Source organism: Vespula pensylvanica, chromosome 10, assembly GCF_014466175.1.
Source record: "Vespula pensylvanica isolate Volc-1 chromosome 10, ASM1446617v1, whole genome shotgun sequence".
Lineage (NCBI taxonomy): Eukaryota > Metazoa > Arthropoda > Insecta > Hymenoptera > Vespidae > Vespula > Vespula pensylvanica.
The window spans coordinates 1541589-1567599 of NC_057694.1; the positions used below are offsets into that span (position 1 = coordinate 1541589).

The 26011-nt window shown below is 29.7% G+C and overlaps 3 protein-coding genes and 1 non-coding gene across 12 annotated transcripts in view; 2 read left to right on the forward strand and 2 right to left on the reverse strand.

Annotated features, from left to right (window-relative positions):
• Positions 1–169: 169 nt before the first annotated feature.
• On the reverse strand, positions 170–242 carry Trnak-cuu. Its single transcript has one exon. It is a non-coding gene; the product is annotated as a tRNA-Lys (tRNA).
• Positions 243–852: 610 nt separating this feature from the next.
• LOC122632201 (MATH and LRR domain-containing protein PFE0570w-like) lies at positions 853–7568 on the forward strand. Of its 4 annotated transcripts, XM_043818752.1 has the most exons (6): positions 853–1032; positions 1425–1758; positions 1845–2101; positions 2173–2298; positions 2574–3563; positions 3780–7568. In XM_043818752.1, exons 1-6 carry the CDS (start codon positions 984–986, stop codon positions 7298–7300), a joined length of 5277 nt encoding a protein of 1758 aa, XP_043674687.1. In that variant the 5' UTR covers positions 853–983; the 3' UTR covers positions 7301–7568. The 4 variants fall into 4 exon arrangements, with proteins under 4 accessions (XP_043674687.1, XP_043674685.1, XP_043674686.1 ...); XM_043818750.1 differs by having other exon boundaries at positions 2574–7568; XM_043818751.1 differs by having other exon boundaries at positions 2577–7568.
• A 200-nt stretch (positions 7569–7768) lies between these two features.
• LOC122632202 (kinesin-like protein KIF20A) lies at positions 7769–13832 on the forward strand. Of its 3 annotated transcripts, none has more exons than XM_043818755.1 (15): positions 7769–8350; positions 8514–9021; positions 9099–9720; positions 9787–10223; positions 10294–10495; positions 10600–11020; positions 11123–11416; positions 11515–11668; positions 11764–12008; positions 12111–12321; positions 12402–12781; positions 12858–12959; positions 13067–13227; positions 13313–13439; positions 13580–13832. In XM_043818755.1, the coding sequence occupies exons 2-15, from the start codon at positions 8514–8516 to the stop codon at positions 13628–13630; spliced, it is 3915 nt and encodes a 1304-aa protein (XP_043674690.1). In that variant the 5' UTR covers positions 7769–8350; the 3' UTR covers positions 13631–13832. The 3 variants fall into 3 exon arrangements, with proteins under 3 accessions (XP_043674690.1, XP_043674689.1, XP_043674691.1); XM_043818754.1 differs by having other exon boundaries at positions 7769–8265; XM_043818756.1 differs by having other exon boundaries at positions 7769–8214.
• A 4131-nt stretch (positions 13833–17963) lies between these two features.
• The window catches only part of LOC122632671 (synapse-associated protein 1), a 50615-nt gene continuing 42567 nt past the window's right edge, over positions 17964–26011 (reverse strand). The window contains exons 5-9 of one of the 4 annotated variants that reach the window (XM_043819771.1): positions 25597–25734; positions 24659–24798; positions 24102–24250; positions 22959–23129; positions 17964–18184 (exon numbers count right to left, since the gene is read on the reverse strand). In XM_043819771.1, coding sequence (XP_043675706.1) covers positions 18009–18184; positions 22959–23129; positions 24102–24250; positions 24659–24798; positions 25597–25734 — 774 coding nt within the window. In that variant the 3' untranslated portion in view covers positions 17964–18008. Of the gene's footprint in view, positions 18185–20736; positions 21992–22958; positions 23130–24101; positions 24251–24658; positions 24799–25596; positions 25735–26011 lie in introns of those variants that run through there. The other 3 variants (XM_043819772.1, XM_043819773.1, XM_043819774.1) reach the window with 3 other exon arrangements.

The following is a 26011-nucleotide window of genomic DNA, read 5'->3' on the forward strand; positions in this document are numbered from 1 at the left end:
AATCACACACGCACACATACATATATTGTATATCACTCGTTTAAATATATTATAAATATGGATTTTTTTTTTTTTTTTTTAATAAATAGGAAAACTATAAATATTCAATGTAATGGTCTTACGTAATAATAAAAAAAAATTGATATAATAAATTAACAAAAAAGAAGTTCGCCCAACGTGGGGCTCGAACCCACGACCCTGAGATTAAGAGTCTCATGCTCTACCGACTGAGCTAGCCGGGCTTATGCAGTTTTGCTTACAGAGATATATATTAACCACTATAAATATATAATTTATGGTTGTAAAATAATTTTAATATTTGATTATTAATTTCTTTGAGAGAATTTTGAAAATAAACAATAATATTATAATAAAGGAGAGTTAAGCTATGACTGATCTATTTCATTTTTAAGAAAGTACTATTGTATTGAATATAATACATTATCTTAATTATCAAACATATATTAATAAAATGTTTTATATTTTATCATAATATATAAATTTTTATAAAAAGAAAAGTAACATATACATACTTATTCTGAATATTTAAAATAAACCAATCTGCATTCAATTCTCTACTATCGCTTTCTTATTGGTCTATTCCAAAATAGAAAATATCGATAGGTGTATAGTTGCAAAGGTTTCATAAATGTATATGTGTTTGAAAAATTACAATAATCACGTCTTTTCGAAAAGAAAGATTTATAAAATATTAATGAATAAAATGTAATGGCGTGAACAGTTACGAATTTTTTCTTTTGTTTTTGATCGAAAAATTCTAAATAATGTAAAGTGTAGCGATAAGATGTCGCCACAAATATTTTCTAAGATAGTCAAAACCTATCGCGCGGGATATCAGAAAAGTAGTTGCCATTGGTTAACGTACCGATAATAACACGTGTTTACTTGCGTTTTACGAATTATTTCTTTTTTAAATAAACCTTTTATCGTATGTGATATATAATTTAAAAGGTAACATTGAAATGCCACGATCCATAAGAGATTCTGACGAGGATGTGGAAACGAAGACTGGTTCGTATGATCTATTCTTTTTTTCTTCACCATGCGCAGAGATATACCGGGTCAACTTCGTGTAACGGTCGAAACCTATTGACAAAAATCTGTTACATTCTTATTCAAAACGTACTTGCTAATACTTAGCGTATTCTCAGTTTAAATGATTGATATATGAAGCTTTATTACATATTGTATAAAACAATCGTTCTATCTATTAGTATTTATTAATTAATATTACGTCTAGTAGTCAACGTGAGTGACGATCGTCCGAAAGACTTGACAATTTATCGTTTCAGAAAAAGCAATCAAATTTTATTATTCTTTCGATGTATTTTGTTATAATTGTCAGGTTAAACGATAGAGTTATTGTTTCTCTTTGTATAGCGAAATTTTTATTAATGCTTTAGCGACAGGTCGCAGAACCCGTGCAGGATTTGGGTCTATTGTAACCGATTCTCCAGTTCGTCGTAGTAGTAGAAACAAACAATCTACAAAACAAAGTGGTTCTCCCCCAGATTTATATATAACCGAAATTAGTACACAAGGTACTCGTACTTTTCGTACTCGTGCAGACACGGCTGATTCTGATACTTTAGAAACTCAGAAGCGCTTGCGTTCTAGTAAAAATTCTGTGGATACAGAATTTGAGACATTGATAGAAACACAACCAAAAAAAATGACAAGGAGAAGCTTAGCTGCAACAACTGCATTAGATACGCCAAAAGCTAATACACGTCCTAGGTATAAATCTATATTTATGTATTTATATATATAAGATATAAATATAAGAGACGCATTTATATCTGTGCATTCCTTTTTACAAATAGACGTATGACAAGGGCTGGATCAGAAACGATATCTACACCTATAGGTAGAACAACTCGTAAAACACGAGCTAGTTCTATGGACCCGGAACCTACAATAGCAGAACCAGTTGAAGAAGTTCAAAATGAAGTAATGAATACACCAATGAGAGCAAAAAGAAGGGCATCGGTACTACCTTCCCAGTCGACTGTTATAGAAGAAGAAGAAAAGCAATTTCCTATCATAGAATTAGAAAAAATAGTAATTGAAACTGAAACATGTTAGTGTTAATATTTCTACGTATATTTCTGTACGATTAGTTACTATAATCATATTTTTTCATAATTACAGCACCTATTAATGTAATTTCAACCAATATAAAATCACCAAATGAACAACTTGAATTGTCAAAAAATAAGTCTAATGAGGATAATAAGAGTATTGATAAAATTGAAGAAGAAAAGGATTGTTATTCTGGTAAGATTTGTTGCAACCACATATAAGACAGTCAAATCAAAACAAGTAATAATTTTTATTTAGCTTATAATTTTTATAATGCATGCTGTATGATTATTAAAAAAAAAACGTCCTTTATAATTATTTATGTTAATTTATAAAAAATAACCTGTTTTTATTTGACAGTATTTTATATTTTATGAATAATTATATTTAACTATTATTATATTTAAATATTATCTTTTGCGCTTAATTATTTATGTAACAACTTTTATAATGCACATTTACATTCATAGCAGTTAAAGGACCACTCGATGATTCTTCTGAAAAGAATCATATGGAAATTAGTGAAACTTTCAAAACAGAAGTAAAATCATCCGATGAAAGTTATACCCTAGAGAAAGATAAATATTCCGCTGCTAATGTCAATGATGATATATTAACCAAAGATGTCTCAAAACAATCGCCACATAGTTTAGAAGATATATCAAAAGAATCGAAATCAAAAGATGAAAATATATTACATGTTTCTATAGAGGAAAAGAAAATGAATTCTAGCAATAAAGAAAATGAATTTTTGAATAAAAATAATTCAGTGTCCGAACAAAATAAAACTATATCTAACATAAAAAACTTACATCAAGAAACTTCTATCGCTGTACTTGATACGAAAGAAGGGAAAAATGTTGAAAGCAATGATAATATAAACCCAGATAATTCTCACTTAATAGAATCCTCTGTGTCTTTATCAGATTGTAATAATTCAATAAAAAGTAATAGTAATGTAAATACAAACGAAGTCAACTATTTAGAAGAAGAAAATAAATCTGTATCCATGTCAGATACAAAGGAAACTCCGTCTAATGAAGAAGAACATGAAAAAACTAGCATAAATAGTATTACTATAAACGAAAACTCAGATGAATCGAATACTGTGTCACATAAAGTTTTAGTAAATGAAGATGATTCCATACCAGAGGAACAGTCTAAAATAAATGATAGTAGTAACGGTCAAATACAGGAGATATTACTTATCAAAGAAGAAAAAAGTATAGAAATTGTTGATCAGAACATAAGTAATATAGAAGAAATAAACAGCAATGATAAAATTAAAGATAAGGCAAATGTTTCTGTAAATCCAGAAGAAAAACTTATAGATATATCTGTGAATGAGGATAATTGTAATAACGATGTAAATGTAACTGAAGTACTAAATGATGAAAAAATAAGTGATTCAACAACTGCCAAAGTGATTTCTGCTTCTAAAGATTCAAATGTTACTCAAGGTAACAATTCTAGTAACGACAATCAAGATAATGTATCCTGTACATCAACAGTTGATTCATCTCTTCTTATTTTAGAATTTAGCGATGATTCAATAAAGAATTCTGCTAATAATGCAAAACAAACTGAGTTAGATTCAACTAAGTCTTTATTAAAATTAAAATCTTCAAAACTTTCCACTTCTATCCCTGAGAAAATTGATTCTTCCACTGTTGCAGAGTCCCATGACATACCAGAAGCAGATTTACCTGATGAAGAGGGATCCAAAATGCAATCATCATCAAATACACCAGTGATGTCAAAAACAAAATCAGTTACTGAACTCAATATATCAAAATCCAAAAAGGAAGAAAAGAAGAATGATGTTCAAAATGATGATGAATGTGAAAACATCTCAGATATAAGGATGTTATTCCAAGATATCTCTGCCGATGAATGGAAACAAAAAAATAAAAATATCAATATTGAAACTCGAAGTAATTTAATGCATTCGACATCTACAGGAAAATTAGAAACTGATAGCGAAACAGAATGTGATCTTCTTTTAGTTGATAAAAAAGCATGGTTAGCTGCCGAAAAATTAAAAGCATCGAAAGATAAAGAAAAATTTGATTATGATTCTGACGATACGATTATATTAAAAACGAAACTCGATTATCTAAATGATAAATTGAGTAATACGAATAAAATAGAAATTAAATCTAAGGATTCTGTACAAGACAATGATAATAATTCTGAAGTAAAAGAGAGTATGGAAAGATCTATCAACAGTTCCAAATCGTCAACCAAGGAAGCAAAAGATAAATTGGATGAAGTAGGAAGAACTCCAAATAAATTAAACGATAAAACGAACATTGACAAAAGTGAGATTGATATATCATCACACAGTGCATCGAAGAAAGAGAAATCACAAAAGAGTACACCTGTATGTAATAGAAGTGTACTAGTGAAATCATTAGATAAACAATTAGAAGAAGAAGAGGTATCTCTATCGGAACAAGTATTTGAAGATCAAGAAGCTAAAATTACTGTTGATGTTATAAATAAAGTAGAAATAAATATATTAGAAAATAAACATGAAAGGCAGTCGTTGGATAAAAAGCAAAAGAAAAATCGTTCCTTAAATAGTTCTTTAAATAAAAGTGATAAATCAAAGCAAAGGCTTGTTAGACATAATAGATTGAACATTTCTTCGAGTGAGGAAGAAGATAATGCTATTAATTTAGAAAAAAATGAAAATAAACTAACAAAAGGCAGTGGAAAGAAAAGGTATAATAAAAATTACTCTACAATGGTACACATTGGTTCAGATTCAGATACCTGCGATGAAAGTATTGATTCAAGCAACAGTGGTATAAGAAACAAGACTCCTAGAATTCCTCGTTTCTTATTTAAACATAAGGACGATGAAGAAGAAAATGAAGGACATAACAATGAAAGTGGCGACGAATCTAATGAAGACAAATTTTCAGACAGAAGTATAGACTCTGATATTAATGCAGAATATAATCTTGATGGTAAAACTATCGGAAAATTCTCAGATGACGATATACCGGGAGATGAATGTAGAGCATCGGAATCTGAATTTTCGGATCCCGATGATAATGGTTCAGATCTAGCAGACTTTGTCGTCGATGATGACGAAGTTGAAGAAGAAGATGAAGAAGAAGATGAAGGGGAGGACGAAGAGGATGATGAAGGTGAAGATGAAGAGCAGGAGGAAGAAAAGGAAAATCAGGACATAGAAAGTGAAGAAGATAAAAAATTAACTGAAAATAAAAATGAAAAGAAAGAAGCAGAAGGCACAGAGGATACAGAAAAGTCTTGCGAAAAAAAGCTTGAGGATATAGATGAAGAGGAAGTAAATAAAGAGGCACAAAATAAATCGATAAATGTGTCTGATATAAAAAGTGACAAGAAAAAGAATTTGAAACAAAAAGTAAATATAGAGATACATATTTCAGGATCAGATGAAGATGAAATTGTATGTGAAAACAAAATTGACACCATATCAGAGTTAGATTCTAATACGTCGGGGAAGAAACCAAAAAAGAAACAAAAATTAAACGAAGATAATGAGATCATAGAAGAAACTTCAAAGAAAGAGTTAAATGAATCTGAGATAGTATTCGCAAAAAAAGTTAAAGGAACAAATATCTCATTGACATGTAGCACTCCTAAAACTGATACCTTTCAACAAAAGCAATTTAATAAGCAGAATATTTCTTCTAACGAAGAACAAGAAAATATACATTTAAAAGATTTATCATCTGATAATTGTGATGCAAGTAAGTCGAGTATAACTAACTCCAAAAACTCGAAAAAGAAACGTTCTATAGAAAATAATATTTCTACTGATTTATTAGAATTACTTAAAGATGTAAATCTTCCTAAGACTTTATTATCTAAGAAGGCCTACTTGAATAAAACAATATCGCCATGCAGCGAAACGCCTACAACAAAATATTTAAAGAAACAGAAATTAAATGACAGCGCGCCAAACATTAACTTAGAAAAAAATAAAAATGCCTCGGAAACTGAGTTGATAGATGATAAAAATGACGAACAAAGTGAAAGTAGAACTATTACTGCAGAAACTACAGAACTGCTAGAATCAAACTCGTCTGCGTCGATTAAAAGGAAAAGACATGCAGAAATTAATGATTCGAACGATCAGATAGAATTGAGAAATAAGAAAAATAAAATAAATTCCAAATTAGAGATACGTACTGGATTTGATAATGAAAAAGAAAATTCAGAGAATGTACTTAAAGTTAACGATGAAAAAAAGAAGAGGAAGAGGAAGAAAAATAAAAAGAATAAAGATTCTAAGGAATTGGATCTAGTAAATATAGCAACTACAGTAGAGAAGAAAAATATAGAGAAAGGTGAAAAAATGGATATCGTAACTAGTAACGAAAGCAAGAAAAATAAGAAAAAGAATAAAAATAAGGAAAACATGGAAAATAAAGATAAAAGTAATGAGAAGTTTACGAGTACAACGAAGAATGATAAAAAATCTGTGGAAATAGAAAACATTCCAAATAAAAAGAAAAAGAAGACGATGTCGGAAGTTCCGACATTGCAAGTAAAAGAGCAATCAAAAAAATCACTGCGAAAAAATATTTTGAAAAGTTCAACGATGTCCGTTGCGAAGGTATCGAACGAGATGCCTCAAAATACCGAATTTTTTAAATCAAAACATGAAGCTTTAGAAGCTGCCAAACGTGCTGCTGAAAGTATAAAGGCTAATAAAGATATGAACAAAAATAAGCAAAGAAAGCAATTAGAAAAAATACAACAAGAGAAAGATATTAAAGTAAAGAAATCAGATCAAGTACTGACAAAAACTTTTACGCGAGGAATTAAACGACTTCCAGCTGATGTTATAGAAAATCTTTCTGATGTACCAATGAATCCATTTAAGAAGACAAAATTATTGAAAAATCCTGTGCAACAAACTGTAAGATCGCCTACATCCATGATGAAAAATGGATTTACAGAAAGTGGTATTACAAAAGCAAAGAAAAACTATATTCCTTCAAATTCTGGTGGTACAACAGAATTTGATGTTGTTAATCTGCAAAAGGAAAAAAAATTAAAAAAGACTTCTACCGTAGTTTCTTTTAGAAACAAGATGTTAAGTAGGAATTCGCGATATCCAGTTACATCTTATATAATGTACCTTCAAAAGCAAAAAGTATCTAACAAAGATCAGTGTTTTGCCAAGCAATTTTAAAATAATATTTTAATTAATAATTTAAAATATAATAATTTCCGTTTTGCAACTTTTTACGTTTTCTAATAACGGTTATTGCTTGTAATATGCATAGTAATGATATGATATAAATCTTGTTATATATGCTAAACGTGTGTTCCAGCGTATTTTATTAAATGATAATAATATGTTATAGAAATCAATTTGTTATGTCTCTGCATCAGTTTATTCGTTTTGTCGCAGTTTCGCTGCGCGAAAAATATCCTGAAATATAATATTGAATAAATTATCAGTTTGTTTCTCCTTTTATTTTGTTTACTCCCATATATGCCGTATATATATATATATATATATATATATATATATATATATATATATATATATATAAAATAGTGTATTATATCGTGATAATTACAGTATTAAATATGACAAAAAAAAATTGTTTTATTGTTCTTTTGTCGTAATAAATAAATAATCATGAAAAATATGATATTAGAGATAAACAATTGTACGTACTTTTAAAATTTGTCATTTATTCTGTGCGATTGATAATCTATTTTCATTGTTTTTTGATAGTATAAAAACTAGGAAATTAACAAAAGTGATTGGTAACTGCATTACGATCTTTGCACATTTTCTGCTTTCTGATTGGTGCACTTTTTAATATCTATGTTTCCGAAGAAATTATTGGTTGAATTACTTTAAGCGCCATAATCTTGAGAAATGAATAAAGCAATGCTAGAAGAATGAAAACTGAAATGATAGAGGGAGCTATATGATCTTTCAACCAATCAAAGCGAATAATCATTGTTGTGGGATATTTTGAAATGAAGCAGTAACCGTTTGCCGCTACAGTTAGAATACGATTTACGAAGGAGGAAGGAATGTTAACGACGCTTTTTCTCTCCAAACTTTCTAAGTTTGCTTTGTAAATTGTAAGCAGTACGTTATTGTTTTAGTTCTGTGAAGAGAGATATGAAGTAAAAGTAAATATTCTATTTAATAAAAATAACTATCTAGTTGTTGCATAAATATTTTGAATTTTTGAAACTAAAAATCTATATTATAAAAGTATGTTGATACTTTGCTTTTTCATTTGTGCGTTTTTCTATTATTTTAAACGTACTCTATCAATTTATTAAATTGATTTTATATGTTCACATAAACTTTCTCTATGTGAAGTGAAATTAAACATACGATATATACATTATTAACATAACATTTCATTTTGTAGATGAATAACACGTTAGATTCTATACGACCATCAGATAAAACTCACAGCCGTGAAGAAATGTCATATTTGTTTGGTAGAGATCCTAGTATTTTAGCTTATGGACAAAGACCTTGTCCATCTCAAGAAACAAAGAAAAATTTACTTTCTGCATATGAAATTGAATTTGACTCGGCAGAAAACATAGCATCCTTGCTTTCTGATTCACAGTCCTTAAAAACAATAAAAGTATATTTACGTTTAAAGCCATTTCCAAGAAAAGTTAAGTTATTACCGCAACAAGAAGAAGCTTATAAAGTTATCAATTCCACTACCTTGGCCACAAAGTTGCCATGTTTAGAGAATAACAGTAGTTTTGCAAGATCTAAAACTAGTGAGATCACATCTAGAACGTACACTTTCACTCAAACATTTGGACCAGAAATAACGCAGTTAGAATTATTTGATCAAGCAATAAAGCAACAGATGTTCGATTTTTTAGCTGGACAAAGTTGTAATGTGATGACTTATGGTATGGACTTGTGTATAAAATTTAGATACTATTTAGATATTTTACATGTATTTTATATAAAAATATTATTTCTACAGGTACTACAAATTCTGGAAAGTCATATACTTTGCAAGGAACCATCACATCACCTGGTATCATACCACGTGCTTTAGAATTTGTTTTTTCTATTATCACTCCAAAGCCTATACCTTCATATAAGCCTGTACATCATTGCGACGCAATTTTTCTTAATTCTCTTGAACGAGCTCAAGAGTTAGAAGCTAAAACTAAATTATTAAGTTTTAGTTCAGTAGATAAAAATCAGTATATAAATACTTACAAGCAAATGCAAACGATACTGCAAGAGGAATCACCACTAAGGCCCAGCGAATGCAGTGATGCTCATTATTCAGTGTGGGTATCCTTTGCAGAAATATATAATGAAACTATATATGATCTTTTGAGTATTGATTGTCAAAAAAAAAAAGTGCCACTAAAACTAGCAACCGATAATCGAGGAAGAGCTTTCATCAAAGGTTTGAATACTGTTTATGTTAATTCTGGTGCAGAGGCATATCAAGTTTTAATGGCTGGCCAATATAATTTAAAAGTAGCAGCAACAGCTTTAAATGCAAGAAGTTCAAGATCTCATTGTATATTTACTATTAAATTATTGAAGTATTGTTCGGAAAATCTAACAGATTCTGTGGATATAAGCACGTATGTTTTTTTTGTATCCTATTTAATTTTTTAATATAAAAAATTCATTATGATTTCTCTGAACAGATTTTCCTTTTGTGACTTGGCTGGTTCCGAACGTTTAAAGAAGACATTGAATATTGGTGATAGATTAAAGGAAGCACAAAATATTAACACAAGTTTGTTGGTCCTAGGGAAATGTTTAAAGTCAATTTATGACGGTCAATTATCAAAACTAAAATCTGAACCTATCATTGGACCTTTCAGGGAATCAAAATTAACAAGATTATTTCAAAGAGCATTATCTGGCAGAGAACAAATTGCTTTAATTGTTAATGTTAATCCTTTACCAAATCTTTATATAGAAACACAAAATGTATTGAATTTTGCAGCAATTGCAAAAAAAATAATCATAGAGCCAAAAATAAAAGAACAGAGAAAAGCAAATTCGAGGTTTTCAAAAATAGTTCAAAAAAGTATACAAAGTGTGACAAATTGGGATGATACAGTTTTGGAAAGTGCAGGTGACAAAATAATATATATTAGTAGCCAGAGAATTTTTATTTTTAATACATGTCATTGAATGCTTAATAGATTCGCTAAATACAGAGGCAGAGGCAGATATATTGAAGTTTTCTTCTGAAGAAGAATATGAACATTTATTAATGGAAAATAAAGAATTAAGAAAAGAGATTACTGATTTGAAAAATATGGCTTTGACTCGTGACTTCGAAATTCGTCAAGAAATGGTAGATACTTATACTACCATCATAAAGAAGCTTGAGAATGATTGGAAGTACGTATTTATGAATTAATAATATTACATCTTTTTTTATATCAATATTGTGTATACCACTATATGCAGATTATTATATGTATCACTATAATCGTAATGCATAGGGCTCGTATAAGAGATGTTGAAGAACAACAAGAAGATACTTTGCAATGGTCTATCAAACAAGTTGAAAAATACTATAAACAAAAAATGGCACAGTTAAGCAGTCGAAAAAGGCAACGATCTTGTTTATCCGATGAAAATGATATTGCTGATCAAACTAATGTATTTGAATCTGAAATTTCTCAATTAACTTCTAAAGTAGTGTCTATGAAAGATACTATTCAAGAATTAAAAAAAAGTAATCAAGTTTTGAGTATAGAAAAAAATAAAATTGAATTTGAATTGAGCTTGACGAAGGATGATTTAAAACATGCGAAATGTTTATTGGATGCTGCTCAGAAAGATCTCTCTAATGGCGAAGAAACAGAATATTATATAGAAGAGATAAAATCGCAATTATCTTCTAAGGAAGAACATATCAAGGTATTTAGTTTGTGTAAAATTTTATGGAAATAAATTTGTTATTTATAATATATTATATATACATATATATATATATATATATATATAATATTTATGTTTTAGAAACTTAAAGAATTTTTGAATGAAGCAAAAGAAGAATATATTACTATTACAAATGATGCACGAAAAAAAGAAATTCAAATAAAAGAACAAGAGGAACTAATGGTAGAATATGAAGACAAAATAGACGAGTTGCAAGAACAATTCGATCGAGCTAATTATTGTCTTGCAGAGCAAACTAAAACTATAGAAGTATTAGAAGATAATAATCAGTCAATGATGGATAAAATATTTGAACTAGAAAATAAGCTGAAGTTACTGAATGTAAAGTATGAAGTTACTTCTTACAAGGAGGAAGTATGTATAACTGTAATAATATAAGTATTCAAGTAATTTTTTTTTTTTTTTTTTTTTAATGCGTTATTGTTTTAATATTGTTTTTTCTTGTTATTAAGATGTCAGAAAAATCAGAAAATTATGTAACAAGTGATTCTTGTGAGGATGTAATTATAAAAACAGAATTAATTTCGGAAGATGAAATGCAATTAGAAGAAAAAATAAATAATTTGGATACAAAGAAAGAGATTTCTGTAGAAAAAATAATGTTTGGTACGTGATTATCGAATTAATTCGATTAAAAACAAAATTTATTCCCTTTTTTTATTTTTCTTTTTTAAGAATAAATTACGATTTACTTTAATTAGAATCAGAGGAAAAAGGAATCCAAACAAAATGTGAAGAGTTAGCATCGAAAGAAGATAAAAGCTGTCAAACTATTACATTAGTTACACAAGAAGTAATCATGCAAACTAGTATTTTAGAAGAGTTTTCAAAAGAGATATCTGTTCAAACGAATGATAATATAAATTACGAAGAAAGAGAGAAAGAATACAAAGAACTAAAGGCTAAGTGTAACGAAGTAGAAGAAGAGTACAAACAGGCACATATAGTATGTGATTTATATAATATCCAAATACTAAGACACACAAATCATATTTTTTTAATTCGACCATAAAAGTGATTTATTATGATTTTGTTTTTCATTTTCAAGAAACTAGGAGATGATCTTAAAATTATAAAAGAACTGCAAGAAAAAATTACCGAGCTAGATATAAATTTAGATGCTAAGCAAAAAGAAAAATATGATCTAGAGATGTTAATGGAAGAAAATATAAAACAACAGCAGGCGCTGCAGGAGAAATTAGAAGAATTTAATAAAAAGGAAAAGGATAAGGACGATGAAATAATAGCTATCCAAAAAGGTTTGTTCTTCTGTTGATATTTATTAAAACGTAATTTTTATTACATTATTTTTAATGTATAATTATTAACGCATTAATAGAACTGAAACAAATGATACAAGCGAAAGATGCCGAAGAAAAATCTACTCTTTCTATGGAAAAAGAACTTAAGGAGACATTGCGAGCTTTGGATGATACCAAGAAAGTTTTATCTTGTAAGGAACAGCAAGTGGAAAATTTAGAAACACGTTTGAAATCTTTAGAACAAACAGCAAAGTTTTTGGAAATTCTTCAAAAAGATAAAGAGGACCAACAAACCGAAAGGGAGAAACTAAGAAAAATCAACGACATGTTAAAAGAAGATCTTGCCACTAAAGAACGTGAGATGGAAGAATTTAAAAAGAACAGAAATGAAACTTTAAATAAATATGATAATTTGATAAAGTCTTTACAAGAGGATGTAGACAGACAGAAACGTGAGGTTCGTATTTCTTTTGTATTTAAAGAAATACTAATATTTTTACAAGATCTTATAGAGAACGACATATTTTACATAGGTCATGAGGTATCAAGAATTATTTTGTAGACAAACTACACCAACACCAAGTAAGGAAGAATGTAAAAAATTGCGAAGTCATGTTGAATACTTACAAGAAAAGGTGTGTTTATGTATATTCGTGTATTTCACGATAAAAAAAAAAAAAAAAAAAAAACAATTGTTACTACGTTTAATTTCCTTTTTTTTTTTTTTTTTTCTTATTTCAAGTTAAAAAATTACGAAACGTCACAGAAGTCGAAAGAAAACGAAAATAATACTGAAAATGAAGTGGTATCTATTGAACGTTCTACAAAAAGAAAAGGTAGAAAAAAGGAAGCTCCATTGCCACCCCAGCCTGAAGTCATTGATCTATCAGGTTCAGAATCTAAGTGAGTGTATTGATATCTGATAACTCTTTGAAACATAATACGTTATTACATTGTCATTGATCAAATGTTTATCATTCTTTAATAGACGTGATGCAAAGCATACAGTAGAACTTCCAAGTAGTGAACAAACAGAGAGAAAAAGAACGACTCGGAAAAAGAAATTATTCATAGCGAATGACGAATCTTTGCAAGATATTGATCCTGTTGAGATTGTGAGTAAAATCGTTACATTGAGCTGTACATTTAGATTTATTATTATTATTATTATTATTATTGTTGTTGTTGTTGTTGTTGTTGTTATAATATATGGCAAATATTTATCTTCCTTTCTTTCCTTTTTCTTTTTCTCTAGGATTCTACTCCATCAATACCACTTCGTAGTTTAAGAAGTAGAAGAAAGTAAGTTTTTGATACTGTATATAGATAACCAGTTATGAAATAGAATACTTTTTCGATAACCCTTGAAGAGTAACATAATTAAGTATCATTATTCGAAGATCCCTGTCACTGTGATAAATATTTCTCATAATTAAAATAAGAGGATACACACAAGTTGTTAATAGTGTATATAAATACCAAAGTATTCATAAATATTAAAGAATGTATTAAGACTGTTTGTTATTGTATATATGTTATACTATAAGACTATATACAGAGTGAGTTTTTTAAATTTAGACACTTAAATATCTTTAAAACAATACATTTTTAAAAAGAAACTTTGAAAATTGTTTCGTTGTGAAGGCAGACGGGGGGCAAACGCGACAGAATTATTTCTTTATGATTCGGTGGACGTTTTCGAGATTACTTTAGGGTAAATTTTATTTTATTTTATTTTATTTATTTTTTTTTTTTTTTTACATGGAAATCAGTAATTTTTATAATGGCATCTTATTTACAGTAGTAACAACTGATGTACTTTCAAGCCAATTCCATTGATACCGTACATTCAATACCGAAGGGACTCGTATGAGATAATGAACGTTTGTAAATAATAAAATTTGATTTAGATTAACACATCATTTTTTAAGATTGTTACGTTGATTACAAATTTTTTACTCAGTTCCGTGAGTACTATATATAAGCTCTTAAAGTATCGGATTTTTATTCTTTTAACACTCTGTATGTCTTTATGTTTTAGCAGTGCCAATTTAATGAAAAATTAAAACTTCACCTCGTATAAACTTATTGTTTTGTAGCTTTCTATTGTATTTTTCTTCTTCTTTTTTTTTTTTTTATTCTTTTACACGTTCTATTTTTTATATTTACTTATTTTTAATAGTTAGGAAAGATTATATTTTTATATGATCCAATGAATAATAAAAATGATATTTAAACACACAAAACGGGTTTGTAATATTTTAAATAAAAACATACTTTATAGAAACGTTCTGTATTATTTATGCCAGGAACATTAGTGCAAGGATAAGAGATTAGTCAGGATATTTTATTTCTTTTTATTTCTTACGATGTACACGACTTTTGTTGTTACATTCCCGCAATTATATTAATAATGTTTCCATAGTTCTGTTATTTTATGCTTGCGCCATTATATTTTCATTAATATTCATTATATATTATCATACTTTCAATGGAGTCAACAACATATATATATTTATTTATATGTATATATGTATATATTTATATAGCTATCGGGTGTTGTATGCTCGTGTTTTATGAGTGAATGCACTGTACCGTAAGATAGCTTTATTATACAATTCACATTCATTTTATTTTATTTTATTTTATTTTACTTTTATTTAATTATTTTTTTTTTCTTTTTTTTTTTTCTTTTTTTCTTAAATCTGGGGGCTGCCGAAGTACACCTCTCACTTTTTGGCCATTGCAAGATTTTGTCTCTTTCTCTTATTTTTCTTTCCTTTCCTTTACACAGAGATTTAGGGCGTTCGTTCAAAGGACCATCTTACATTTTTTAAGAAAAGTTATTATCGGTGATCTCAAGAATTTTGTCTTAATGAACACCCGTTAGGAAAAAAGAAAAAAATGACATCAGTGTAATTAGTCGAACAAAATGACATATAGAGGATACAATCGATGATTTGAAGAAAAAAAGAAAAAAAAAAAAAAATATGCAAATGTTTCTCACACATTACACGTACATACTACATACATCATAAAACTATCTCTCGATCAGACTTAGGCCAAAATGAATTAGCGATTTCTTAAATTTACACACGCTCGCTCGTCGTTTAACGCCATTAAAGTATGATTTACAAGCAATCCGATTTTATAGATCACAATTTAAACGTTGAGTTCAGAATTAATGATTCCTTGCGAGAACTTTCCTTCCCACGTAACTTTTCTTTCATCATTCGCAAAAACAAATTTTTCTCTTTTCCCTTCCAAGCAATCAATGATGATTATTATTTAAAAAAAAAAAAAAAAAAAATAGAAAAGAAAACGAACGAACAAATAATGGAAGAACTCGATGATCCATACTCAACATATAAAACAACATATACCGACAAACGTATGAACGATTTCAACGATTAATAATCAAACATAATATACTGTGTCTGATTTTTTTGTTCATCCCATTTTACATTACATACGATCTTTTATAATAAATTTTTTCCACGTTTTAATTATAGAAGAAAATCGTGAGAAGAACGACAACGAGACAAAACGTTTTAATATTTCACGTAAAATGCTGCTTTCTCGAAATGCATATTCGTGTCCAATCGAAATTAGAATTTATCTATTCTCTTTAAACTTGGTAAAGAAAATAGAAAAAAAAAAAAAAAAAGAAAAATAATTTTTGTGTAGGCCTTACAAGGGCAGCAAAAACACGAAATGGTGGACGGCACGTAGTGAGATATGTTATCAACGATTTGTCTCGTATTTCTTTTCATTAAAGATTTTCTTCGATCGTGATTCTTGAAATAAGTCATTTGAAAAAGTTTTGGAACGCGAAATTAAACGAAATACGAGTAAAATGGTACGATTATTTTAATAACTTATCGTCATAGTCGTTATCATTGCCAGACTTTCATTATCGCGGTGTTCAATCCTCCATTTGTTATATTTTCAAAATTTTTCACCAACGATAGAAATAATTTAAGGATATTTTTTTTTCGAGCTTTGCAACGAGAACGTTGTTGTCGATAAATTATGATAATGATTTTGTCGTTGTCATCGTCATCGTCGTCGTTGATTCGTTCGAGAGGAAAAAAATGGTGTCCTTCGGCACATGCACGGCAGTATATATATACATATATATGTATATATAATATATATAATATATATGTATATAATATATATAATTTTTCCATGAAAAATTTTTGTAGATCCTTCGAACCCGATGAAGATCGATCGATTCGACGATCCATCTATCTTTTTTCTTTCATTTGCATTTTCTTCTTCTTTTTTCTTTTTTTTTTTATTTCTCAGCAGAACAAAGGCAAATAAAAAAGAAAAGGAAAGAACTTCGCACAGTACAATGCATTTGAATAATAATGATTTCTCTTAATTCGATAATAGTTCTTCATTCGTATGCGCGCCGATGAAACGATACCGATCAAATTATTATCGATTAAACCTTAATCGATATTACAAATCGAGAGAACATTTTTTTATTATTTATTTAATTATTTATTTATCCTTTTTTTTTTTGCTTTCTTCTTTCTTTCCTTTTCTTTTTCTCTTTTTTCCCTATTTTTAAAGTTCCACATTTAAATTACATTTTCATCTTGACGAATCATCCTAACAATTGACATAATTATGGTGTTAATTATTGTTTTCATACGTTCATCCGCTCATCGTCTGACAGTATATAGATGTCGGATTATAATAAGGAAGAAGCTTGATCGATAAAGATACTACAAATAATTTGATTTATTTTCGAGGTATGATAGATATTAATGTATTAGTCCGAACGCGAGATTGTCCTTGATAATTTCACGTCTTTTTTCTTTATTTTATTTTATTTTATTTTATTTTTATCTCGATTATATCTTCTTTTTCACGAAATATTTTCCACAAGAGAGAACAAGTCGATTTGTAAAGAAAAAAAAAAAAGAAGAAATGAAAAAGAAAAAAAAAGAAGAGAAAAAGAAAAACGCTTCGTCGATTCGTTGTCTTCACCGTGTTCGAGGATCGCAATGAGTTTTAATGTACTGTCGTTTTAGGGAGAAAACAGATCAATTGGAAATAAGGGAGAAAAACTCTTTCTCTCTCATACACACACATATGCACAGCAGACATACGTATACAATTTTACTCTTACAATCTGTAGAGATAGTCACACTCAGTCTCTCTCTCTCTCTCTCTCTCTCTCTCTCTCTCTCTCTCTCTCTCTCTCTCTCTCTCTCTTTCTCTCTTTCATTCACTCTTTTTTTCGAGAATTACAATCACAGAATACAATCAATGTCTCAAGTCGACGATGCTATCGACATGTTGATGACGATAGAGTTACGATCCTCGAAAAGAGTCTCGCGTTGACTTCTTTTTTTATTTCCAATCATCACAATGTATCATCAATTTTTTACCTTTCGATTAAAAACGAACAAGACCGAGAAAATCGATCGAAGAAAACAAAGATCGATATCACGCGTCGCCACACGATCTATCTATCCTTATCTGTCCTTGCCAATTCAACGTTTATTTAATAATTATCAAACGCGATAACACGCACGCATTATATTTATATAAGAGAATAATAATAATAATAATAATAATAATAATAATAATAATAATAATAAAAACAAGAAAACAAGAAATACAAAAAAATATTATATATTGTAGCGATAGCAAGGACTCTCTTTTTAATCAATCACTGGAAAAATGTTCTGACCCTCGTTGAGCATCTCGTCGATCTGCTTCTCCCAGTCCTTATTCCCAATAATGTCGCTTACTAATTCGTTGTTCCTCCTTTCCTGGCCACTTGAGACAAATTCGTAATCCTTCAGCTCGGCTTCCAATTCGAGTTCCCAATCTTCTTCTGCGGAGAGAGTCACAAGGAGCGTTGGTAGCTATTTAGCCATAGGGCCATGGTATTGGACTGTGTTCTCTCGTGTTTTCTGTATCGTATATCGTATATGTGTCTCGTCTGTAATACGTGTCGTATATTACGTACGCGTATGCGTGAAATTAATTCAACGCGTACGTAAGTACATATGTTTTTGTATTTGTCATACGTATGATGTGTTTTTCTGTGTTTCTGTGGGTCTGTGTTTAAAAGGGATAGAAACGACGTTGGTATGTGTCTCTGTATGGGTTGGTACGTGTAATGCGGGTTAAGAGCAGATAAAAAAAAAAATAAACTTAAATCACGAGGATGGAAAACCGAGAAAACCGAAAAAATGGGATCATGAACGCGAATACGAGAATTTTGGGCCGGCGATGATACTTATTAAATGTGCTGTTAATATACTCTCTTTTTTGTATACTTATTTATTTTATTTATTTATTTTGCTTTTCCTCGTTTTCCCTTTTCTTTCTCTTTCTTTTCTCTTTTCCTAATGCCTTTTTTCGCCTCTTGCTCGCGAATATTCGGAATGTTATTTTATATCAATGCATGAATGATCGAACGATCTGGTTGATCGATCGATCTATAAATAGATTCTACGATCCTTTTTTTCATGAAATGTACAATTCGACTAAAGACCAAACGAGTACGAGCTGGCGCAAATTGCTAATCGTAAATCTCTTTAATCCGATAAATATATATATATATATATATATATATATATATATTTATACTTTTATACAATATACACGTAGTATACGGATCCTCTCTAAATCACTATCACGTAAGCGTATCGATAACCGAAGGAATGATAATACGAAACTCAGTCGATGAAGAGAATACTGTATTCCGTTTTTTCTCTTCCTCTCTTTCTCTCTTTCTCTCTTTCTCTCTCTTTTCTTTCTTTCTATTTTCTTTTTTCTTTTCTTTTTTTGTAATATTGAAAAATTGGCCAAGTCGAACGCTCGCTGCCATTTTTCGATTTCACCGTAATGAGAATATTAACACGATGTATAATGATATATAATAATAATACTAATAATACTAATAATAATAGTAATAATAATAATAATAATAATAATAATAGTAACAATAATACTAATAATATAAATGCAATTATAATAACGACGATAACAATAATAATATAATAATAATCATATTAATTGCATTATTAAAACGAGATCGTATAAATTGCCTTCCCTTCCGAATCTGCTCTTTTTTCTTTTTTCTTCTTTTTTTTTTTTTTTTCCCTTAAACATGATCCTCTACGTACGAGATGAAGACGAATATCTCGACATTTATTTTATTTTTATCTTTTCTTTCTCTTTTTAATTTTTTTTTTTTCATTTTTATTTATTTATTTATTTTTTTTTTTCGATACACACCGTTCAAACGTGCGTCCACGTAGAAAAACTCGAAGACATCGTGCTACTTAATTATTTCTAAATTATTTTTATTATCCTCATTGTTATTATTTTTATTATTCTCTCTCTCTCGTTCGTGTAAGATCGGATGAGGAAAGAAAAGAAGAGAGAGAGAGAGAGAAAAAAAAGTAAAGAAAAAAAAAGAAAGAAAGATCATTCGGAAGGAAAGTTCTCATTCGATCTAAGTAACTACGGCCGCGAGAAACGAGACGAAGAAGTTTTTATTTCCTCGTATTTTTATCTCTCTTTCTTTCGTATATTTTTTTTCTCTTTTTCTCTTCTCTATTTATCGTTCTTCATCTTTCTTATCTCTCTGTCTCTCTCTCTCTCTCTCTCTCTCTCTCTCTTTTTTCTCACTTTTTCATTATTCATGCTTTTTAACTTACATCCCCAAACCACCCCCGTAAAACGCGTATTGTCATTCAATGAATTTTTATTGTTTATTTAGTTTTCACCGACTCTTCTCTCTCTCTATTTCCCTCTCTCTCTCTCTCTCTCTCTCTCTCTCTCTCTCTCTCTCTCTCTCTCTCTCTCTCTCTCTCTCTCTCTCTCTCTCTATTTATTTTTTTTTTAAAGTCATTACTCGTTAATTAATCTCTTATTAGGAAGGTACCTATGCTTAGAGGCGCGCTGACAAGTCTTTAGGTCGCGACGTTAATTTCGTTTATTCTTTGTTATCACTATTATTTTTCTCTATCTCATTCTCTGTCTCTCTCTCTTTCTCTTTCTCTCCCTCTCTCTCTCTCTCTCTTTCTTTTTCTCTTTCTTATTTCTTTTTCTTACATTTGTTCTTCTTGTTAATTAATTCGACCCTTAAAGACGATTCACGCGTATCCTTTCAGCTTTTTCTCTTTCTATTTCTCTCTCTCTCTCTCTCTCTCTCTCTCTCTCTCTCTCTCTCTCTCTCTCTCTCTCTCTCTCTCTCTCTCTCTCTCTCTGTCTTTTCGAATTAGTACGATTTTTTTATTATATGATTTCTGTTATTTCTTTTTTTGTAATTATTATTATAATTATAATTATAATTATTATTATTATTATTATTATTTCACTTTAATTTATACCTTAATTATTCGTTAGTACTTATTATTTTTTTTCTTTTTCTTTCTTTCCTTTTTTTGTTTTTTTTTTCTTTTTTTCCCCCTTTTTTTTTCTTTTTTTTCTTTTTTCTTCTTTTTAAATGACGTTTTACAACACGGAGAGAATCGAGAAGAGACAAGATTAATTAGATTTTTTTTGACAGACAGACGACAGACAAACGGACAGACATACAAGACATTTAGTCGAATATCTTGGCGGCTTTCTTGTTTTTTGTTTGTTTGCTTGCTTTATTTTTTTCCATTTATTTAATTATTCGATTATAGTATATTACGTTCTCTCCCACTCTCTCACTCTGTTTCTCTCTCTCTCTCTTTCACTCTCTCTCGCTCTCTCTTTCTCTCTTCGACCATATGGGAATGTCTCTAAGGTCTTTCTCTCCCTTTCTCTCACACCATTCCTCTCATATTGATTACAACACTTTCTATTACCTCCTAAATACCACACTCTCTTGCTCTTTAATACATAGTTTGTTAGCTTTTTTTATTTCTTTTGTTTGTTTGTTTGTTTCTTTCTTTTTCTTACATTACCTCGAACATTATTAATTCTTATTACTGACTAGGTTATTTATGACAATAATATGACAATTATCAGCGATGACGGTGTAACAATAATCATAATAATATTCCTAAACTTTCAATTAGTTTAGAAGTGATATTAGATGACCGACATGAAATCGCGATGACTGTCGGCAATGAGAGGATGAACCGAACGGAGTCGTTTGGGAAAAAAGGATCGTCGGTGCATAATTTAATATTAATAAAAAGAAAAATAATAAAAAAATAATAATAATAAAAAGATTAATAATAAATAAGTAATTCTAATAATATATATATAATATAATAATAATAATAATAATAATAATAATAACAACTCGTTTAATGAATAGTCCAGAAATGAATGTAATGCGCGATGGTAATGAATGTAAAAATAAAAAGAAAGACGTTCCGTTTGAGTGATATCACGGAAATTTAAAATCAAGGTAAAAAAAACAAAAAAGAAAAATTAAAACCGAAATCGTCGTTTTTACGAAAGAAAAGGAAAACGGAAAAGAGAAATGATAATAAAAGAAAAGGGTTTAGGCTTGTCGTATTCTCTGAAGAATAGGGGGGGTGTGCTTTTTGGATAATGGCAATATGGGAGTTCTCCTCTTCTTTTTAGGCTGTTGACAAAATAGAAATGGAAAGCGGTCGTTTAGTTGACAGGCGTCATCAGATTTCTCGAGATATACGCAAGGCTCAACATAAACGAGAAGAGAGTTCTGTAATAGATATACACGCTTAGATATTTGCAAACGAGCAAACTTTAAACTCCTAATATAACGAGAGAGGAATTAAAAAGCACAGATAGGAGGAAGAAGAAGAAAAAGAAAAACAAAAATAAAAGGAAGAAGTAGAAGAAGAAGAAGAAGAAGAAGAAAAAAAAGAAGAAGAAGAAGAAGAGGAAGAAGAAAGAAAGAAAGAAAGAAAGAAAGAAAGAAAGAAAGAAAAAGAGAGAGACAGAGAGAAAAAAAAATTTGAAAAAAGGTCGGAAAGCTGCCATTGCTGAGAGCTGCCGTTGAGTGGTCAAGAGGGCTCTTCGTAACGGGGTTCATTACAAACAAAAACTACGTTACGACATTAAACGTGAGAGAATCATAGAAAAAACAAACGACATATATATATATATGTGTGTATATGCATATATATATATGTGTTTGTGTGTATATATATATATATACATATTATATATATATATATATATAGGTCAAGTTCGAAGCTTCTCACGATAGTATTGCTTCTTTCATATACTCACGAGGAAAGTATTCTTGGACCGTGTCGAGGAATCGGACCGATTCGATCTTTATCGATCAATTCTTTCCTCAAATCAAACAATGAATCTTTCAGAATATATTGAAATATTTTCTTTACAATAAAAAATCGATCGAACGCTAAAGAGAACATCTTTCTAAGGAAAGAATCGATCTGGTCGTATGTCTGTTACTCGAAATTTCGTTGGTGGTCGTAACGAATCTAATCCTATTCCTTTTTATTATTATTATTATTGTTATTTTTTGTTTGTTTGTTTTCTTTCATTCATCAAAAGATCGTTTTAATGCTCCAATTTTTGTCGAATATCGTTATTATCACAGAAAATAATTCAGACGTTAGAGAAACGTATTTAAACTTCACGTTACGAATAAATCGTCAATTTGATAAAATTGTTAGCGACGACCAACGATCACTGACCTTTCGATGGTTGCATTCCCAGCTTTTTCATGCCTTCTCGAACCTCCTCAAGGTCCGTGTCCGAGACCCTCATACTATCGGAAACGAATTCGTGACCTGGTGAATCGGCCAACGTGTTGTTATTGCCCGTCGTCACAGTGCTGCTCGTTTCTTGGCCAGTGGTCACTTGAACTGTTCGCAATACAACACTCACGGCTAAACTAGAAGGGTCGTATCTAGCACTAGCAAACTACAAACTATTAAATAATTTAAGTCACTATGATACTAACTGGGCTGTTACGTTCTAAAGCTGAACGTGCAAAAGAAATGATAAACATACGAAGCTGTTTTTCGAACGTTTGTGAAAATTATTTCGTGGTAGGAAAAAAAAAAAAAAAGAATAAAAAATGATACTTTACCAAAACCTTTTCTTGTTTCACTTTTGTATAATAATGATTGATAATAGGAAATGAAATAGAAGAAAAAAAAAAAAGAGAGAGAGAGAGAGAAAAGTAACTCATTCTCGAATATTAAAGAAAAGTTCGTTGAAAATCTTTTTTTTTTTTCAATCATAGTATTTTCCATATAAATCGAATAATTTCAACGACGATGCTAATATAATATAATTAGAAAAAATGAAAAACTAATTAAATAAATAATAATAAAAATTGTACAATACGAGAGTCTTGTGCTTTTAACAACGAAATCATTTCATGCCATCTTTACTACGAAGCCAAATCAAAAACTTCGTTTAATCGATCTAATCTAAATGTGACACTCTAAAGCTTAACGCTTTTACAGAAAGCGTGCGCGACAAACATCATTTTGAATCGCATGCAAAAATCGACAGTGAGTGAGTAAACAACGATGATCGGAATATCATGTATGCATATATATATATATATATATATATATATTCAGATCGTCGTACTCTTTTCGTACTCGAAGCACAAGAAATTTTCAAAGGATTTAAGTCTGTTATATAAAAAAGAAAAAAATTTACATGCCATGAGGAATAAAATATATGTGTACGCGTTCGAATAAAATTACGTGACACCAGTGCTTCGAGTAATACGTATATAGGAGAAAAAAAAAAGAAAGAGAAATAAATACAAAAACAAATAAATCGATGAAAGAGAGATATAACGTGAAATATAAAAATACCTTGAGTATGATCCATGCTATCAGTGGTGCTGAGATTTTGATTGGGGTTTTCGCTTTGCTGTTGGTTGGCCATCGCATTAAGCTCGTGGCTCTGTCGCAATAACGACACTCGGTAGAAATAATTGCGCCAAAATTCGTCCTCCGATACGCTGCCGATCAGACAGATTAGCAATATGTTAATACAATTCTATTCATCGATAGGCACTTTTATTTCAAACTTTTGACTTTCGCGGATTTGCCAATTAATAATTCGTATAACTTCGTCGTTTGCATGAATTAATTAGCATCAGAGATAAAATCAAATCTATAGTTGACGCTCCGATGGATTTTCTAGATTCGCTTTTATCCACGTATGTATATGTATATGTATAAGTGTATGTATGTATGTGTATATATATATATATATATTATTTTATTACGGTTTATCGAATCGACTAATTAATATTTTTAATTATGATATTCGGAATAAGTTAGACAAAAGTCGAATGTGAAGGAAAACTTTTTTTTTTTCGAGAAAGAAAAAAGAAACAACTGACAATGAAACAGAGGATACTTACACTTTCGGAACCAATTCGTATCTCATCTTCTCGAGATTAGGATCCAGGGCAAGCGTGGCTCGTGCTACAGGCTGAATGGCCTCGAAATCCCAAGCGAATTCAACGTCGGGTGGTGGTGCTCTCGTGAAGTTACGGCGTTCCTAAAATTTACAATACCTTCCAGTTCCTTCGTTAACAAGTTAAACAATGTTAACATGCACGCACGCTCTAAAATATCTTGCTGTGTCATTCGTTATTAAACGTGGCTCGTATAAAGGGGTTGCTAAAGTTTAAATAAGACCTTTCTACTTCGAGTTATTATCAAGGGAAGTTTATTGGACGAATTTCAGTAATTATTTATACATTTGTACGTGCGTATATATATATATATATATATATATATATACGCACACACTTCATATATATGTATTTTGAGTAAACATAAACGCCTGAATGTAGGCTACACTTTATACATCGTTAATATTATCACTTCCATAAGTAACATCTCAAGTAACTTTTAGCCCCTTATGAAAGGCATCTTATTCATACATATGTGTAATAAAGAAAAGCTTACGTAAGGGTATATAAAAAAGTCTTTTTATCGGTAGATAAAATTCGAAAGTGACATTATCGACCTGTATAAAATGTTGCCTACATTTAGACGCTATTTCATCAATACTTTCAAACAAGTAATTACGATAAATATCGATCGTTTTAAATGAAACGATATTATAAAATAAATTTTACGATTTTCGTTAATCTTATAGCGATTAAAAAATAAAAGAAAGAGAAAATAAAGATCAATAATGATAATAAGTCGATAATAGTTCAACGACTCTTTCATTCATTTTCTTTTTTTTTTGTTTTTTTTCTTTTTTAATTTTCTATTTGTAAAATACATATGCATACTGAAAAAATATGAGAGACGAATAGAAGATAATACGATTGAAAGTACTAACCGTAGATAGAGACAGACATTCCTCGCGCAACACATCCTCGTTCGGTGCTCCAACCCATGGGGCAACTGCTTCGCCCTTTCCATCTTGCTTACTTGCGATGAAAGCCTCTTGCTCTTTATTGAGTTCGGCAATCAATCTCTGCAATTCAATTAATTAAGTTTCAGTGGTACGTCGCCGATACGCAATGAGAAGGAAATAGAAAGAAAAAAAGAGAATGAAATAAGGAACGAGCAGTGGAATGTGATTCAATTAAGGGAGAAAATTTTATATATATATATATATATATATATATATATATATATAAATTTATAGACTGAATATTTCACTGATATAATCAATGTATCATCTGAAATAAAAATTGATTAATTAAAAAAAATGTCTTCAAAATATTTCATGGATATAAAGAATTAATTAT